Source organism: Rhineura floridana, chromosome 1, assembly GCF_030035675.1.
Source record: "Rhineura floridana isolate rRhiFlo1 chromosome 1, rRhiFlo1.hap2, whole genome shotgun sequence".
In the NCBI taxonomy this organism is placed as follows: domain Eukaryota; kingdom Metazoa; phylum Chordata; class Lepidosauria; order Squamata; family Rhineuridae; genus Rhineura; species Rhineura floridana.
Window position 1 is genome coordinate 34,839,187 of NC_084480.1, and position 18,503 is coordinate 34,857,689.

Here is an 18,503-nt window from a genome sequence, read left to right on the forward strand (position 1 = left end):
AAAATATTTTGACAGTTTGCTTTAAGTAGTCTGAGCTCAGCTTTTATGCGTTGTTGTAATTTCCTGTGGGTTTCCCCCCCCCCCTTAGTTCTAATGCAAGACAAACATTTCACACTTGGCAGTTGTGACTGATCTTATAAAGTGAAACAAAAAAGGGGAGGGGCATGGAAGATGTGCCTTCTTTCTTTCTTTCTTTCTTTCTTTCTTTCTTTCTTTCTTTCTTTCTTTCTAAGGATGGTCTGGTGAGAATATGAAGAGCTTTTAAACTCTGTGACAGAAGAGACTCTGAAGTTGGTAGCTTGAGGCTTATTTTAAAAATCCTAATGTGCTATTTAAACTTGTTTGCCTCCTCAAATTTAAGTCATGTCATCACTGGTTTGGATTAGTTCTGTCTGCCTGTAGTTGGACCTGTACCAGATCAGCCTTTTGTTTCTGGAGAAAGGCAACGGAAGAGAGTCCAAGCCTCTCCCATTGGCATTGTACATGCACGCATCTAAGTAGGCGGCAGTTTTGAGTTACTTCTGCTAGCTTAATGTGGTAGCTTCTGGAGGCAGTATTTGATGATCTACACTTCTTTTTGTTAACAGCTGTTAAAGGATTAGGATTACTGTGCAAATTCTAAAGAATTGCAGAGAGGCTTTCCATACAGTTTACTTTCATAGTTTGACCCAATCTCAAGGGCTTGAGATGGCTATAATAGTATTGTACAAGTGTAAAGAGACAATTCTCTGTCCATAAGGATCTCGCATACAGTTGGGTAAAGGGCATGAGAAAGTAAGACATGGGGTGGGGAGCCTGTAGCATGAAGGATAGGGAGAACACTTTCCTGTTTCTTAGATTTGGCCCACTCCTTGCATCCTGCAGCCAAAAGCCCTCTTTCCCCATTGCCATCCTACCGGTCCAGTCTTCCTCCTGTGTTTCTCCCCTTATTATTAACAGAATTTGTGCAATATTGCTTACAGGAAGTTTCCACAATATTGGCTTTTCAGTTCTCCATTATGTGGGTCTGTTTAAACAGGAATAATAATATTGGGTGACCATACAATTTCATTTTTTGTAAAAGGAAATGTGACTCATTAAAAAAAAAAAGTAACATGGGAAGCACCCCCTTTCCTGCAGTGCTGCTTTGTAGCAAGAGCAAGACGGATGACATTTTAAACTTGGTGAGCTTCACCCAACAATGGCCTAGATCCAAAAGGGCTATATGTATACTGCAGACTGCCTGAAGGTTTCTGCTCCTCTTGTAGCACCATTCATGGCCTCCAAAGCCACTCCTGAAAGTCGGGGACCCCTTTGAAGTAGCCTCTGATGCTGCACAGGAAACTACAGTTGTAAGAGGATAGTTCTGGTGTATACATGGAAGTGCTTGAGTGTGCACACATCAAGTCTTTAGATTTCAACCAGATTGTCTTAAAATTTATAACTGGTTGTGCTTTTAAGTCTCCCTTTATCAGAGTCTTCAGAATCCTTAGAATAGCATCCCAAACTGTCCATGAAACCAAAGTTTGTCAAGCTGAAATCTTATTCCTCCACATACACCACTTTCTACTGCCCTGTAATAACTGGGGCCAATATGACAAGTCCACAGGACAGGACAAGTCCACAGGAAAAATGTTTACAGCAGACCAATCAAGTCCATCTCTGTAACCATGAGGTCTAAACCCTCCTTCACTTTTGTGTTTTTGAATATTGGGATTCAAATAAAACACTAGAGAGACTACCAAAGAGTCTCAAAATAGTGTGTTTTCATGCAGGTTAGTTTTGAAGAGTCTGTATAATTCATAGATGTTAAACCTCTTTCTTCTTTATTATGCATATCATTCTTTCTATGGAAATCACTTCTTGCAACAAGAGTAAAGTAGTGTGCTTTCTTAAACTGATCTTTTTTTTTTTGTAGGACATTTCACCTTTAACAGGTGTACCAGAGGAGCATATTAAAACTAGAAAAGTTCACATTTTTGTTCCAGCCCGTAATGCCATGCAAGCTGGTGTTAACAACACAAAAAAATGGAAGATAGAATTTGACACAAGGGAGCGTTGGGAAAACCCACTGATGGGTTGGGCGTCTTCGTAAGTATAAAACAGCTGGTCATGCTCATCGTGGGCAGATTGTGAGTCCTACTGAACTTTATTCTCTGATCTTTTAAATCTAGGAATCCCCTTCACTTCAGTCTCTCTCCTGTCTGTCTTCTTTGCCTCTGTAGATGCCACTGGCCGATACTGAAGTGGGGCTTGGTAGACAAATATCACAGTTCTTCTGGCTGCCATTGATGTGGTTGTTTAAATGGGACCTTGGGAGATGTTAAGATTCTAACTCCCAAGGCCCATGCTCAGGTCAACTCTTTTTTTAGCTCGTGTTAGTTTAAATTAATCAAGCCAGTTGGAGCCTTTCCAGTACTTCATGCTTATGTATAGAGGCAAGCCACAAGCTCTCAGCCTTAGTCCCCCATATGTAAAATGGACATAATAACATTGGCTCTATGTAATGGTTGAAAGGATTGCTAAAATGATGTACGTGAAGTTATTTAAACACTTACTGTTATGTGCCTTCAAGTCAATTATGGCTTAAGACAACCCTATGAATCAGTGACCTCCAATAGCAATTTAAACATTACAAAGCATTATACTTGCAATACTCATTGGGAGACTAGAATTCAGGTCCACACTGAGCCATGAAGCTCACTTGGATGGGCCAGTCACAGTATCTTGGTCTAACTTACCTCACAGGATCGTTGTGAGGATAAAATGTGAAGGGGGAGAACAGCGTATGCCACTTTGGAGGAATGGTGGGATAGAAATGCAGTAATAAACAAATATTAAGTATTATTACAATGTCAAATTCATTCTGAAACTAGATTTTTGTGGGATCTCTGCATATTTGAGAAGGGATCTCAGTAATTGAGTAAACTTGGATTTCACTAACCGTTACAATAAGTGTGTTTCAGTGAGCATGAAATAAAGTTAAGCTAGTAGAACCAATGTTCATTCTGCTGTTCTAAATATGTTGAGTAGGATATTTAGATTGCTGTCACCCAAGGCAGGCTACGAGAGGCTGGAAAATACCTTCGGTTTCCTTCTCCACATAATTTAATACTGACTGACCTCAAAAAAAAGAGTTGATGTATGTTTGTAATATGATAGTTTGTGGCCGCATCTCCATAGTGTTATGGCTTGTTAAATTCTGTGTTAAAAGGCACAATAAAAGAAACAAATCTTGTTCACAGTTAGTCTTCACATATAATCTGTCTCCTTGCTTTCTAAAGTTAGAAAGTTAGTTAAGTATCTCTCTAAAGGAGATGCTGATGATTCTGTAAGCATCTACTTATTGCATACCAAACTGGCATTTTAGCAATGAGGCAACTGTGTCCAGTATCCTCAGCAAAAGAGTCTTGTTTTCCTTTGCAACCTTGGGATGAATTTTTATGTAAATTCAAGAGGCCATGTAATGGAGGTATGTATTCTCATAAATTCTGAGAATTCATAATGTTTCTGTTGGTATCACTGAAAGTTCTATTTTAATTATTGTGGTGGTGGTGGTGGTGGTATTCATGAAAGATACATTCTGAAAAAGTATGTACTGAACACGTTTAGCATTTTGGGCTGGGCTGTGGGCTGGATGTTTGGCTAACTCAGAAAGTGAAAGGCTAAGAATTCTTGCCACTTTTGTGGTTCAGCCTTCTCCTCTTTAGAAATATGAAATCAGAATGCAAGTAGAAAAAGTAGATTGTCTTCCATTGTTTTCTCCTTTTAATTTACTGAATGCACAGAATGAATCCCCACCCCCAGCTATTTGGGGCGCTTGTAGAACAAGAAGCTGGATGCAGAAAACCTGAATCATGCCTCAAGTAGAAATACTTGGGCAGCGATTAAATGTTTTGGTTATAAAGAATTCTTTTAGAATATAATTAAGGCTGCTTGACACTGCATTTTGTATTTTCAAACGTTTGGGGGACCTACTCAACCCCTTGGCATTTGTGCTGCGAGTCCCACAACGTTCCATCCCATCTGGCCCCCCCAATGTTGTATGAAGCTGCTGGGTGAGGTCATCTAGGGATTTGAATTTATCTATGTTGATTTTGTCCCACCCTTCATCAAATAAATGATCACAGAGCAGGTTACATTAAAAAAATGAAAACATTAGCACAGTAACATGGAAACAATTAAAATAATACAAAACAAGTGAATAATCCACCTGTTCCTTCTCAACACAAGTATCAGTTGGCCAACAGTCATATTCCTATCCCATTAAAAGTCTGACAGAAGAGGTGAGGCTGTAGCTCCCACTGGAAACTAACCAAGGTTGGTACCCAGCATTTTATCCAGGGGAAGAGTATTTCATTGCTGGGGAGCCACCACTGGGTGCCACTCATGAGTCATTGAGGTAGAAGCCTCACTTGGGGATAGAATAAGAAGAAGGACCTGCCCTGTGGATCTCGGTATGTTGAGGATGCTCAGCTCTGTTTCTCCTTGTCACCTGAGTTGGGTGAGACTATGGAACTGCTGAACCAGTGCCTGAGCTCAGTAATGAGCTGGATGAGGGCCAGTAAAGTGAAGCTGAATCCTGACAAGAGAGAGATGCTGTGAGATAGTTCTTATGTCCTGGGAGATGGCGTTCAGTCTATTCTGAATGCAGTTGTATTGGCCCTGAGAAAGCAGGTTAGATCCAGCACTGTCACTAGAGGCCCAAATGGCCTCTGTAGTATAGAGTGTGTTACACCAGTGTGGCCATTTCTGGACTGAGAGAGTTTGGCCACAGTGATCCATGCTCTGGGAACCTCCCAGTTGGATTACTCTAGTGTGTTATACTCGAAGGCAGCTTGGAAGTTTCACTTAGTATAGAATTCTGCCACCTTAATTTTGAGTGGTGGAGCCCAGTTCACCCATATCACTCCCTTCCAGGCCACATTCAGGGTGCTAGTTCTTAGTCGTTGAAGCTCTAATGGCTTGGGACCTAAATACCTTAAGGAGCTCCTGATCCCATATCAACATGCCTGTTCTTTAAGATTCTCTACCAGGGCTCTTCTCCATGTAGCAGTACAAAGACCATCCATAAAGGAGAGGGCATTCTCAGCGGTGGCACCCCAGTTATGGAATGGCCTCTCATGAATACTGCTATCATTTAGGTGCCTGAGAAAACCATTCTTATCTTCCAAGGCATCTTAAAGCATGTAATTATGAAAGTTTTAGTGCGTGTGAAATAAACCTTGTTTTTGTATGCGTGATGCTGTTTACCATGTTAAAATCTAATATGATGGGGGGTGGTATAAAAATGTTTTAAGTAAAGAAATAACTGAACTAATTTCTTACAGGGCAGATCCTCTATCCAATGTATTTCTAACCTTCTCTACAAAAGAAGATGCTATTGCCTTTGCTGAAAAAAACGGTATGTGCAGTGCTTTGCTGGCAGACTACCAGCTTCTGCCCAGGGCTGTGGAGTCGGTACGCCAAACCTTCGACTCCAACTCCGACTCCTCTATTTTTCTACTGTCCGACTCCGACTCCACCCAAAATTGCTTCCAACTCCACAGCCCTGGAAAGGGCTGTAAATGTCTTTTTAAATTGGAAGCTCTCATAGGAGCATTTTTATCGCTGCGGGAATATGCACTGATCTTGGCATCACAGCATTTGTCTTCATCTGGGTCCTGTGTCATACACTGACACACAAAATGTTTTCCATCTTGAGCTATGGTGAAATGCTCAACTACAGCTGACTTCATGGGAAGCTTCTTTGACATTTTGAATTTATATTTTAAAAAATTTGTCAATCAAAATTTATTTTGGAGTCGGAGTCAGTACATTTCTACTGACTCCAACTCCACCCAAAATCGCTTCCGACTCCACGACTCCGACTCTGACTCCAGAGCCCTGCTTCTGCCGCTGAATGGGGGGGGTCCATTGTCTATCAGAAGGCGCCACGAGATGGGGTGGGTGGGATGGGGCTGCTGTTTCAGGAATGTGAATAGCAATGCGTGGCATAGGTGGTGACATCAGTAGCCTATGCCAGGAGCTGCTCCCCACTCAGCAGGCTTGATGTGCATGGTACTGAAATAGGATAATTCAAACATCATCTCTCTTTTCATCTGAAGTGGGAGCCTGGTTTACCCCTCGATCTGGCAGATCGTAAAAACCGTTCTTAGGTTCTCTGTTGGAATCACTGCTTTTCTCTTTGACCCCCTCTATTCTTAGCTTCCTGACTACCCTTCCCTTCTGTCACCCTCAACCTTCCTTTTGCAGAGAGAGAGGAGGCCCACCTTCTTCCCCCTCCCACGGAGTATGCCGCAAACACTCCAGGCAGGTTTTTCCATCATGCACCCAGCCTTGAATGCTAATGCCTGATTGAGGTGCTGCCTTGATTCCTGGCTTTTGCTGTTCCAGGCTACTTCTTCCCCAGTGACCGAGGTTTGCCATGACTGACCAAGAGGCTGTGTCACATTACTGTGCAACTTTGCTGACACAGCCAGAAGCAAATGTATATCTTAAGAGTTGTTTATTTGAGTCCCCCATTCCACAGGAAGCATTCAGGATTTGTGGAAGGTAAATTGCGTAACATCTCCCCTGTATTTTGCTGCATGGCCTTGGATACCTTGGACTATCCACTGTCTTTAGAGGTGAAGGAACACAATTGATTTTACAGAGACCATGAGGCTAAATTCTTTGTTCTTGGTAGAAATTTGAATTTGGAAAAAACGATTGAAATATACATTTGCATACTGACTCGTCTGTTTTTAAAGGTTTGGCCCAAGCTCTGCGGCTTAAAGCACAGTAGCTTGTCATGGTTCAAAGATGGTGGAGGCACTAATTCACATGCACTTACCTTTACTATTTCTCAGGGGAAGAGCCATCACTCAGTGGTAGAGCATCTGCTTTGCATGCAGCTGGTCCCAGATTCAATCCCCAACATGTCCCCTGCCTGAAACCCTAGAGAGCCACTGCCAATCTGTGTAGATAGTACTGAGATAGATGGATCAGTAGTTCTTACTCAGGATAAGGCAGCTTCCTATGTTCATATGTCAGATGGAAAGCTGGCATCCTGATATTTCAATGCATTTGCTTAACAGCAAATTTCATTCTAGTCCAGTGCAGATTGCTTCAGAGAAATACGTTTAGCACCAAAGAACCATTTTTTAAGACACTCGCCTCTGCTAGCACTTATGCTCAATAAGCATTTGTGATAAATATTATTTGGTGCTCTTAGTGAGATACTCAGATGCTGTACTCCACTTGCATCAAGCACATCCAGAATCATCTGGCTCTATTTATGCAGGAGGGAAAGTGTTGAACTAGCAATCTTCCTAGCTGAACCGAAACACATTTTGAATGTGTCAGTCTTCCTTAGCATCTTATTAGTCTGAGGGTTTTTGAGGAGGAGGACTTCTCATAAGCATTCACAGGCCCTTAAGCATTGGCATAAAAAAATTCAGTCCTTTTATCTATCCATTTTCTGCAAATATTTGACAAGAAACTTAGTACTCACTAAAGTGAGGAACCAAGAGTGTTGGCCTGAAGCCCAGTGTAATGTGGGTGAGGTACAAGTTTTCCCATATGCCGGTGCCAGGGCACCTTTATCTCAGCCTACAAGTTTCACTAATTCTATGACTAGGTCTCCTGAGTACAGAGATTGGATCTGCTTGGCAAGAATGCCAAATTATGTGCTAGTTTATAACACTGGGAGAAATAAGGAGCCATTAAACTCACTTTCACTCTCAAACTCTAGAGTCAAAAGTTGAACTTGTCTCTAGAGGGATGAAGGCTAGTGTGTAGAACCCAAGCCAGTCTATTACCTTCCTACTTAGTGTATTTTAACTTCAGGTTAAAATTTCCTTAAAACTATTCCCAGAAATGAATTATGCTGAAGGTATTGCTAAAAGATGTCTCCTTACCCTGGAAGCTGCAACACCTTTTCTGTTCGTAGGGCATGACCCTATGTGTGTGCACAGAGCATTTCTGCTCATCCCTTCTTGGTCTCAGGGGCTCCCAAGGGCAAGTGGAAGCTTATTCATGCCTACTTGGCATGACAGTCTAAGGCAGTGGTTCTTTACCTTTTTTGGGTCACAGACCCCTTTGAGAAGCTGGTGAAAGCTATGGACCCCAACAAACAAATAAATAAAATTTATTTTATTGCATCAGAAACTAATATTTTTTTGTGCCTGGTTCATGGACTCCCTGAAGCTCATCCATGGATCCCCTAGACAGAAAGGGGTCCATGGACCACAGGTTAAGAACCCCTTAAGGCAGCCTTTCCCAACCAGTGTGCCTCCAGATATTGTTGGACCACAATTCCCATCTTTCCTGACCATTGGCAATGCTGGCTGAGGCTGATGGGAGTTGTAGTCCAACAACATCTGGAGGCACACTGGTTGGGAAAGGCTGCCTTAAGGGATAAGAGGGAGTTGGTCTGTGCCATTTTGTTAAATATTTGTGGCACCAGGGGAGAGCAGTTGCTCCTATGATGTGCATAGAGATGTGAAATTTTGAAGCCATGGAAAAAAACCTGTTTTTTTCCAGAAAAAATGGAAATTTTCAGAAAAATTGAAAAAATGCAATATTAGCACTTTCACAGATGGAAAGTCACTTTGTTACTTCAAGAACATCAAATGTAACTATGTATAAGTTGGTTTGGCATAAAATTATCACATTTGGTATATTAAAAGTATATTTTATTCAAATTATTATTACAAATTGAATTTATTTTTTAAAATTTTTACTTTTTTTTAACAAATGGAACTACAAGATCCTGAACTGTAAGAAACACCTGAACTGTAAGGAACCTCTTTCATTTTGGCAGTTTATGAGGAGCAGGCAAAAAACAATTTAAAAAAAGAAGAAACCATCAACATTAATAACAAAGAAAAATATTTGTCTCTGCTAGTCCTCCACAGTGACAGACATAAAGCATCCATTCCCATAAAAAGAACTGAGAAAAAGGGGGACACCAAGATTCAATGGAACATTTTATTCATCATGCTAAAATAAAACATTCCATAATCCATTTTTCTTCATTTTTTTCAATTTTTTCAATTTTTCAGAAAAAAAACAAAGGCTTGGGGGGGGGGAATGGTTTTTTTCCTGAATTTTTCCGGGTTTTTTCCAGGCCACATCTCTAGATATGCAGGGAACACTGAATGCATAGCCATTATCCAGACTCAGTTCCAAAGAGATTCTGGATATATAAAAGGACATTTGAAATGGCTGATACTGCCACTCCTTTTCAGCCTGATTTGGAGCAAATTAGACATGTGAAATTGACCTGAGAGGAAGAGATACAATAAGCTGATCAGCTTTTACAAGTCAGGGCTTTATTGTGGGTTTTCTATGATATGTGTAGTACAGCTGAGTCATCTGGCACCTGGCCTGCAGGGGTGGATGCTGCCCTGAGCTCCTCCTAGGAGGAAGGACAGGATATAAATTTAATAAATAAATGGATGAAAAGCAGAGATGGTCAATTAATGGACCAATGGGACTGGATTGTGTGTGTGGGGGAGGCTTTATTTTGAAAGGCCCTATTACAGAACATTATTTTTTAAAATAAATACATCTAGTGAATCCATCTGGACTTTTTTTTTTTGCTTTCTGTATTACTTTTCAATGCGTATTTTAAAAAAAACATTTTTAATTCATTCTATCTTAAGGCTTATATTGGGTGAAATATTAGAACAGGATAATCAGTAAAGGCATGATCTAGTCCTCCACCTACCTGCTCCTCTGCTCAGCTTCTTATCAGGCCTCCTCCTCCCCCACCATTTCCTGCATATGGAGTGTTGTACTTGTAGGAGGGCTTCATGCCCTTCATGGAATATAGGAAGCTTCCTTATACCAAGTCAGACCACTGATCCATCTAGTTCAGAACAGTCTACACTGACTAGCAGTGGCTCTTGGGAGTTTCAGGTAGGAGTCCTTCCCAGCCTTGCTTGGAGATGCCGGGGACTGAACCTAGGACCCTCTGCATGCAAAGCAGGTGCTCTGCCACTGAGTCACAGCTCTACACATATGTAGGGGACTGTTGGGATCATGTGCCAAATATTTTTTCTAAAAAATTTCAAGTAGCTCAAAGTAGCTCAGTCCAGCTCATAAACTTGGTTGTGGCAGATTTGCTATATCCTTCATAGAATAATATAATTGGACGTCACATAACCACTGTAGTTGTTCGGTAGAATTTCTGACTTTTATTCTTTGAACAGAAAATCATCCTCCATGCCTTATTGCCAACTGCATCTGAAATACTTAACTCCACCTCAGGGGTCTTTCCCCATGGCAGCAGTTGTCCAGAAACCAAGGTCTAAAGCCCACTTGGGCACATAGAAGTAGATGCATAATTCTTTGGACCCTGGTTTATATGCATGAGACTAGAATGAAGGAAGCGTCACTCCCTCTTATTCTCTTCTACTCCTGGTAGCCTTTAGAACCTGATTAGACAGAGGTTGTCCTCATTACACTTTTACTGAGTGTTTGAATAGCCTGCTATCGAGATCTACCCTTCATTTAACCCTCTCTATCAGTGATTGACTCCCCTTTCTCTTCTGTGGTCAGTACTTCCACCCCTACATCATTATCCTATACAACTCCAGCTTGCTTAATATGAGGGATAGAATTGGAATAAGGCTTACTGAGAGGGACACCCGTTTAAAAGATAAGTGCCCTTTGATTGCATATTTTTTATATAATTTGAAGCAGTGGAAGAATTGGTAGTGTCCCTGCCTGCTAAGCAGCTGATGCTGGTGAGAAGGCCACTTAATAAATTCTCCTAAGCTCACCTCCTTGTTCATTTTGCTTCCTTGTGGCATTGCAGTACCCTGCTACCATGCATATTTTTCAAAACTTGGCCTGACATCAGAGAGAGAGGTGTAGATGCATAAGATTACAGGACTTCATTTGTCAACTGTTGGTGCTGGTCTATCAGCAAGAGCGGCGAAAGTTGGAACACGCAGTGCCTGAGATCTGACAAACCTGGGAACAGGTGTAGGTCACATTTAAGGCATATTTGTCTTAAAGGATTATTGGTCACTGCCTTTTACAAAAGAATAACCTAGTAATTACATATAGTATATCAAATATGTTGGTTATTTCTTTTTTGTTAGCTCTTAAAAGCTTGAAGTTGCATTTGTTTGTGTTGCACTTGCTCCGTATTAACGGTTGTATGTGTATTGTTTAGAATTCTCGACATGTTTTTTCCTAGGCTGGAGCTATGATGTTCAAGAGCGGAGGATTCCAAAACCTAAATCCAAGTCTTATGGTGCAAACTTTTCTTGGAACAAAAGAACAAGGGTGTCCACAAAATAGGTTGGCATTGGCTGTCTGTGCGTCTGACTGTGAATAAAGTCAGCTGTGCTGTATTTATAGTCCATGTATAATACATCTCTTAATCTCCTAATAAATTTGACCTTTAAACTACTCATGCATCTTGTGGTGTCTATTTAAAATGTTTTTGATGTCTCCAATTGAACCTGTTACAAACTTCCCTATATTTAGAGAGGAGATTTGGGGTGTTCATACCTCTAGGAAATTGCTGTATGTGGAATTCATTAAAAGGAATGTTTGAAATGAGCTGCAACATTAAAGATCAAGCCTTGCCTTTTGGAGTAATTTTATAGTTCAATAAATGCCTTCCCTTTCACAAAGAAAGGCTGCTGTTAGATGTTCCTCTAGGGTTTTTCTTATTATTGTTATATAGAAGAGGTTAATCAGTTGTAACTGCTGCCAGCTCTCAATATTTGCTTACTGTTTTAAGCGGTTCTGTAAACTACATTTTCGCTAAGCATCTTCCAGTTCAAATGAACATTTCTGCTGTACAGCTGACTTCCCAGAAAGATTCCTTATCTGAATAAAGGCTATCTCTGAAAGATTAAATTAAGCGTCATATATTAAATTAAGCGTCAAATTAAGCGTCAGTTGCATTCTGACTGAGCAAAGATGTAAGATCTTGTTTTTGGCACTTGAAGGTACACTTATAGCAATGCTTAAGCCACTCAACGGAAACTTAGCCATTGCTTGCCCTCAATGCACAGCAGCAAGACCAGGTAGCTGCCAAGGATCTGATTAAGTGCTGCCATTGTGGGGAAGGGGAGGCATTCTCTTGGACAGAAGCCTACCTGTGTGTCCTGAGTACTGGGGAGGAGGCAGTAGGCACAAAGCTAAGGAAATTGTCTTAGCTTCTGGAAGGCCAACAAACTAACTTACCCCTGCAGCCAAAGTGACAGCAATGCTCCACCCTAGCACTCTCCTGGGATGTAGGATGAGTGACCCACTTCTGATGGTGCCCAGACTACGTTTCTGCCCATTAGGCATGTTGACCTGGGCTGATGGGAATTGGGATCCAACAATCTCTGGAGAGCCAAAGGTTTCTCACCCCTGCTATAGTGAGAGTATACTACTACTACCTCTCAAGGGCAGATATAAAAGGCATTCTAGTTCCCCAGTGCTTCTGGAGGAAGGAGCCTTGAGGAAATGGCTCCTATTGTCTGCTCCTGATGCTCAAGTGTGGGAACTGGAAGAAGACTCTGCCAGCATACTAAATAAAAGGAGGGGATCAATGACCATAAAAAAACCCAAAAGTAAAGCCCATCTGTACTTTTATGTAAGATTTCCTTTATAAGGCACTGACAATTGGCTGTGAGAAGACTGGGCCACCCACATCCTGGCATTGATTGAGCTGTGAAGTCATTGAATGTTTGCAAATATTCTGTTAAAGAAGGGCTAGATATTTATTTGATAACCCACCTCATCCCTGTGGCTCAGTACAGGTAACAAGATGCTGCTGTTAATATTCTGACAATAGTGATTTAAATCCTAAGCAAAAGGTCTGTTGGGTTGTGAAAAAGACCCTCAAGTCCTATGAACAGAAGATATTATATGCTTTAATGTGAGGGGCCAAACCCAGAGTGTCAGTAAATATAGTTGTGAGGCTGAATTTCTTAAATTTGAAACAAACAGTGGAATCTTGGACTGCATGTCCCTAGTATTTTTTAAAATGGGATTATTTCTACTGGCCGATTGGCCAACACAACACAATATATGATGCCTTGAACTTAAAATGTGCCAAAACATTAGGGCATGGTTCCAGCTTCATGGCAGTGTTACTACACTGGGTAATTTTAATAAGACAATTTTAAACAAAACCATCCAGTAAGTGATACTGTGAAATGGAAAACAAATCCATCCTTTATCCATTAGGTACTGGCAAAAGTCTAAATTTAGGCTAACTTCAGCTTCTCCCCTTTTAATTTCTTAATTAGGGACTTGCTTGGCTTGAACTCATTATTTCAGAGGTTATCTGGCATATTAAAATGCAATGTTTGGTTACTAGTCAATCCACTGAACTTCGTATCTGCCAAAAAAAAAAAAGATTTATTATGCAACTAACCCACTTGTTCTGACCTCCAGAAGAATGGAGGCACTTTCCCAAATCAACAAGAATAGCAAAGAAAACAATGGAAGAGCAAAGCTGCTATTAAGGCTTGAATTTTTGAACCAGAAATACCGTTCAAGTTGCTCTGTAGTAATACTGAAATTATCAAAATTAATTCTCCCCCCTTGAATCCAATTCTGTCACAATTTCTTTGGTGTGCCTGTCATTCTACCCTATCTTGGTCACTTGAATGGTTCAGATGCTTATCAGATTGCATTTAGTCTTTCAGTAAAGTGTTTGGAATACTATGATGTCGCTGAATTACAATCTAATCTAGTGACGCCAACATCATCAGCTTGTATAATTCTTAATACCTGAGAGAGACGTAAGAGCAGCCATTTTACAATTTACATCCAGGTAGGTAGACAAATCTGGTTAACATAAATGGGCGGAAGATTTGTGACTTTTTCCTTAATAAATTATATCCAAATACTGCTCTAATAAGTCACAGGGGCTCAGGGCAGGGCAGCAGCAGGAAGGAAACTGGGCCTACCATCTCTTGGAAGACACAGCTGGGGATCTGTGGTAGGTCTTTGCCTTGTTTTCCTGCTCTGGCTATCTCTTCTTCCTGTTCCCTACAACGGCCACATTCACACCATACATTTATTCCACTATTATTCCACTTTAAACAGTCATGGCTCCCCCCAAAGAATCCTGGGAAGTGTAGTTTGTTGAAGGGTCCTGAGAGTTGATAGAACATCCCTATTCCCCTCAGAGAGCCATAATTCCCCAAGTGGTTTAATAATCAACCCCTGTTCCCAGGGGACTGTGGGAATTGTGGGTCTGTGAGGAGAATAGGGGTGTCCTAACAACTCTCAGCACAAAATACACCTCCCAGGATTCTTTGGGGGAAACCATGACTGTTTAAAGTGGAATAATAGTGAAATAAATGTACGGTGTGGATGTGGCCACCATCTCTGAACAGCCACGAATTATTCTAGGTCATCCACCCCAACCTGTAGCGATCTGTGGCTGTGCTGTCTGAACCCGACTCAGCCAAGGCCCAAATGCCTCTGAAGAAGCTTGAACTGACTTGGGCCTTGAGCCTTGGCCGAACACGGAGCACAGCCCTGCTGGGTGCTACTTAAGAGCTAGTGCTAGTGTACTACAGAGGTAACCAATGTGCTCTCCAGATGGTCAGTTGGAAGTTGTAGTTCAACAGCACCTGGAGGGCACCATGTTGGTGATCCCTAGTGTACAGTCACAATCTTCTCAACCAGCAACAGAGTCAACAATGTAATAGATGTAGCAACAGAAGTTAATGGAGCAACATACCCCCATGGACCCACCCTGACCTCTGTGTCACTCACCAGATATTTTGTGTAGTGGTTACTTCCATAGCAGCTGTGCAGGGAAGGTACCAATCAGCAGGCAGAGAAGGCATGGATGTCATAAAGATGTTTCTTTACACAGTGCACAAACAGCTTTCCTACTCAAGTTGCACTCATACCTTCTAACTAGGAAAAGAAAGCATTTTCCCTATCAGTTTCGAAGACCTAGTGGTTAGGAGGCAGCATGTAGACCTGAAAGGCTCCCTATGAGAGAGAGAGAGAGAGAGAGTCTGGCCAGAGAACAAATAATTCCACACGGACCCTGGTAAGCCCTATTGAACACCATGCTAAGGAAATGGGCGTAGAATTTCACTGATAATGTTAGTAGGTGGTCTTGCATACACAGAGATTTTATAGGTGTGGAGAGACACAAATGGGATCACAGTACCCACTTGCCACAATGCAGGAAAATCTGCGTGTGTATGAATTTATGCATGTAGTGCCTACATATGCACATCAAGATGCAAACTCACACTGATGCTCATTCAGCCCTACTGAACTGGCTGGATGCACAGGGATGGGCCTTCCCCGTCTGGGGTTGGCAGCTCTTACATGCAACTAGTCCATGCCTGGAATTAGGCTCAAAGAATGGAAAACAGATTATAAATGACGCTATTGCTTCAGTTTCTAAGAGGGAAGAAGATACTAAATAGGATTACACTAAAGGAAGCAAAGGAAGCTTGGCTAAAAATCCATGCACACTGTTTCCTATGAAAGAGGGGATAGTCATCTTTTTCTACCAAGCTGTAGCATCATTCTCATTGAGCCAGTCTCATGCCCCAGCTGCACTATACATTTAAAGCAGTATCATATCACTTAAAACACCCATGGCTTCCTCCAAAGAATCATGGGAACTGTAGTTTATTAAGGGCACTGAGAGTTATTAGGAGACTCCTCTTCACAGACCTACAATTCTCAGAGTGGTTTAACAAGCAATCCTACTTCCCAGAGAACTCGTGAGAATTGCAGCTCTGCTGCCAACTGAAACCCCAACAAAGCTTCCTTCTTCTTTTTTTTTAAAGAGAGAGTGTGAGAGAGAGCTACTTTGTATCTACCTGGTAAATTCTCTGGGGGGGGGGAATTAAGAAATTTCTCCAATCTGATTTTTTGCTCCCAAAATCCTGAGGAAGCAGGGCATAGTGCCCCTGAAGCTAAGAAGATGTTCTCATATCTGGAAAGCAGATAATCTCCATCTAAAAACATTAAAATAATTGGACAATGAAAATAGGCTACCTTGCAAGGATTTTAATAAATCAATCAATAATTTGTTATGATGCCAAGGCTAAGAATAGATGCCTTTATATGAAAGAAAGTAGCAGAAGATACTTAAGACACAACAGGTCTGGTATGATGCCAGTTTAATTTGCATATCAGAACCTTGCTTTACATATTATTTATTTAAGACATTTATATACTGCTTAACATTAGCATTTCTAAGTGGTGTTCAAAAAAAACCATGCAGAAAATAAAACAATCATCAAATTACCCAGAAACTCATGCTTCCTGATATATCCATTCAACATGCACAGGCCCCTCCAAAATGAAGGTTGGATAAAGGACATGTTTTACTCTCATTATCTAAATTCAGTGGTAAATGATTGCTAAACAGAGGCTACATATTTTCACACAATGAATATAGCATGCATTTTATGTTCTTAAACTGAGCACTGGAACAATATAGATGCCTTAGAAGAAGAAAGCAATAAAGGATATTAGTGGATTTCTAGTGTAAAAATACCATGTGCCTATGCAAAAAAAAAACACCGTTTAATTTCTATAATGTGTCATCCGGCAGTGAAGTTAAAAAAAGAAAGACAATCTAGGTGGAAATGGTTTCTGTGGCATCGTTATATGAACTAATTTTAAAATGAAACATTTTAGTTTTCTCTAATTTTGTAAAGACAATTACAGCATTCTTTGCATACCTCCTTAATGAAGCATTGTCCTTGCTATGACTTGATTTCCTGCTGTAAACATTTTTTAAGTATATAAGGTTGAACATAGTTCACTGAAATTAAGTGACTAACTGGACAAGTGACTCATTGCTTCTCCTTTCAACCACTTTGGGATGTAAAACAGGAAGCAAAAATATGTGCTTTAATATTTGTGGCAATTAGCAGCCAGATGCCTGCTTTTTTAAAAGTGTGCACAATGCTCTATAGACAATTTTTGTTATAGTATTTCAGATGAGTAGCAGTTTGTTACTGATGTCACACTCTGCTCCAATTTGGACGCTTCATTTCCCTTCTCAAAATTGCATGGCATCATTTGACCACTAACACAAGGATAAGAGTAAATGTTTGACTTGTCTGTGTTGCAGATGAAACAACTAACGACATAATGCATCTTTTATGGTAAATGCCTTATAAGATGCTTCACCAGTGGTGCATTGTTCTACAATAGCATGGGCTCAAGTCATGCAACACAAAGATGCTCACAATTCATCTCCAGAAGATGCAACAATGGCCACCAGCTTAGATATCTTTAAAAGGGGATTAGACATACTCATGGAGGATAAGCATTGCCAGGGGCATCACTACCGGGGTGCGGAGGGTGTGGCCCGCACCTGGGTGTCACCATGAGGGGGGTGACACCCAGAGCCGCCCGGCCCTGCGCCGTTGCCCGGCAAGGCTGCTCCAACTCCTCCTCGGAGGCGGGTGGGCGGGTGAGACTGGGAGCAGCGTCGGCGGGGCAAGGGAGGCACGCCGGCGTTCCCAGGCCTTCTCCGGCTGGGTGCCCCTCCGGCGCGCGCCCTCCCAGGGGCATGGACGGGGTGGCTGGCCTCAAGTGTGCGCACAAACATGCATGCACGCAAGCCCAGCCACCTTGTCCATGCCCCTGGGAGGGTGCGCACCGGAGGTCCACCCCCCACCCCACACTCCCACTAGTGACGCCGCTGAGCATTGCACTGGCTACAAGGTTCAGCAGCAATATATTTCACCAAACCTCAACTACTGGGGAACAATAGTAAGAAAGGGCTGCTGCCTTCCTGTTCTGCTTGTGGAATACTCAAGAGGCGTTGTCTACTGTGGTAAACAGGATGCTGGAGTAAATGGACCACTGGTCTGATCCACTGGCTTTCTTCTTATGAGTATTAAAATGGATTACGTTCAAGGTGCTGGTTTTGGTGTACAAAATCCTATACAGCTCAGCTGTAGGATATGTGAAAGACCATCTTACTGCTTCTATACCCAGTCGATCACTGTGCTGTTCAGGTGAGGCCCTCCTGCAGATACCATCTTATCAGGAGGTCCATTCCACACAACATAGGCAATGTTTTAATGTAGTGGCACCTTGTGATGTTCCTGCTTATAGTGTAAATATGGTAAGTGCTGTTTATATAGAAGACATATGGTAAGTGGAGTTAAAGAGGAGGGGGGAGTACATGAGCAGTAGAATGCTGGATGATTGGCTGAGCGTTTGAATGGCTGGGAGTATAAATGGAAGAATGACAGTTGAATCTGGGTGTGGATGTTGGGAGTGTGGAGAAAGAGGTGTTTGAGGGTGGAGGTCAGGAGTGTGGAGAAAGAGGGAGTTGGAGTTCTGATTAATAATAAGTCAAGTACAAAACAGGAATAGATGAAACCATACGCTTGTGAAACATTCTAAAACTAATTTTGTTATTTCTGATATTTAATAAATACTTACTTGGTTTACCAAAGGCCTGATCCTTGGCTGGGGGATATACATACCAGAAGGGAGGGCAAGGTAATTACCAAGGCTGAACAGAAACAGTATCTAATGGTGGCAGCGGTGAAGGGAGGAATAAT

The 18,503-nt window shown here is 41.6% G+C and overlaps 1 protein-coding gene across 2 annotated transcripts in view; it reads left to right on the forward strand.

Moving 5' to 3' along the window:
- The window catches only part of NDUFS4 (NADH:ubiquinone oxidoreductase subunit S4), a 67,949-nt gene extending 56,105 nt beyond the window's left edge, over positions 1 to 11,844 (forward strand). The window contains exons 3-6 of one of the 2 annotated variants that reach the window (XM_061617821.1): positions 1,898 to 2,070; positions 5,310 to 5,383; positions 6,235 to 6,291; positions 11,174 to 11,844. In XM_061617821.1, coding sequence (XP_061473805.1) covers positions 1,898 to 2,070; positions 5,310 to 5,383; positions 6,235 to 6,291; positions 11,174 to 11,277 — 408 coding nt within the window. In that variant the 3' untranslated portion in view covers positions 11,278 to 11,844. The remainder of the gene's footprint in view (positions 1 to 1,897; positions 2,071 to 5,309; positions 5,384 to 6,234; positions 6,292 to 11,173) is intronic. The other variant, XM_061617812.1, reaches the window with a different exon arrangement.
- Positions 11,845 to 18,503: the final 6,659 nt, after the last annotated feature.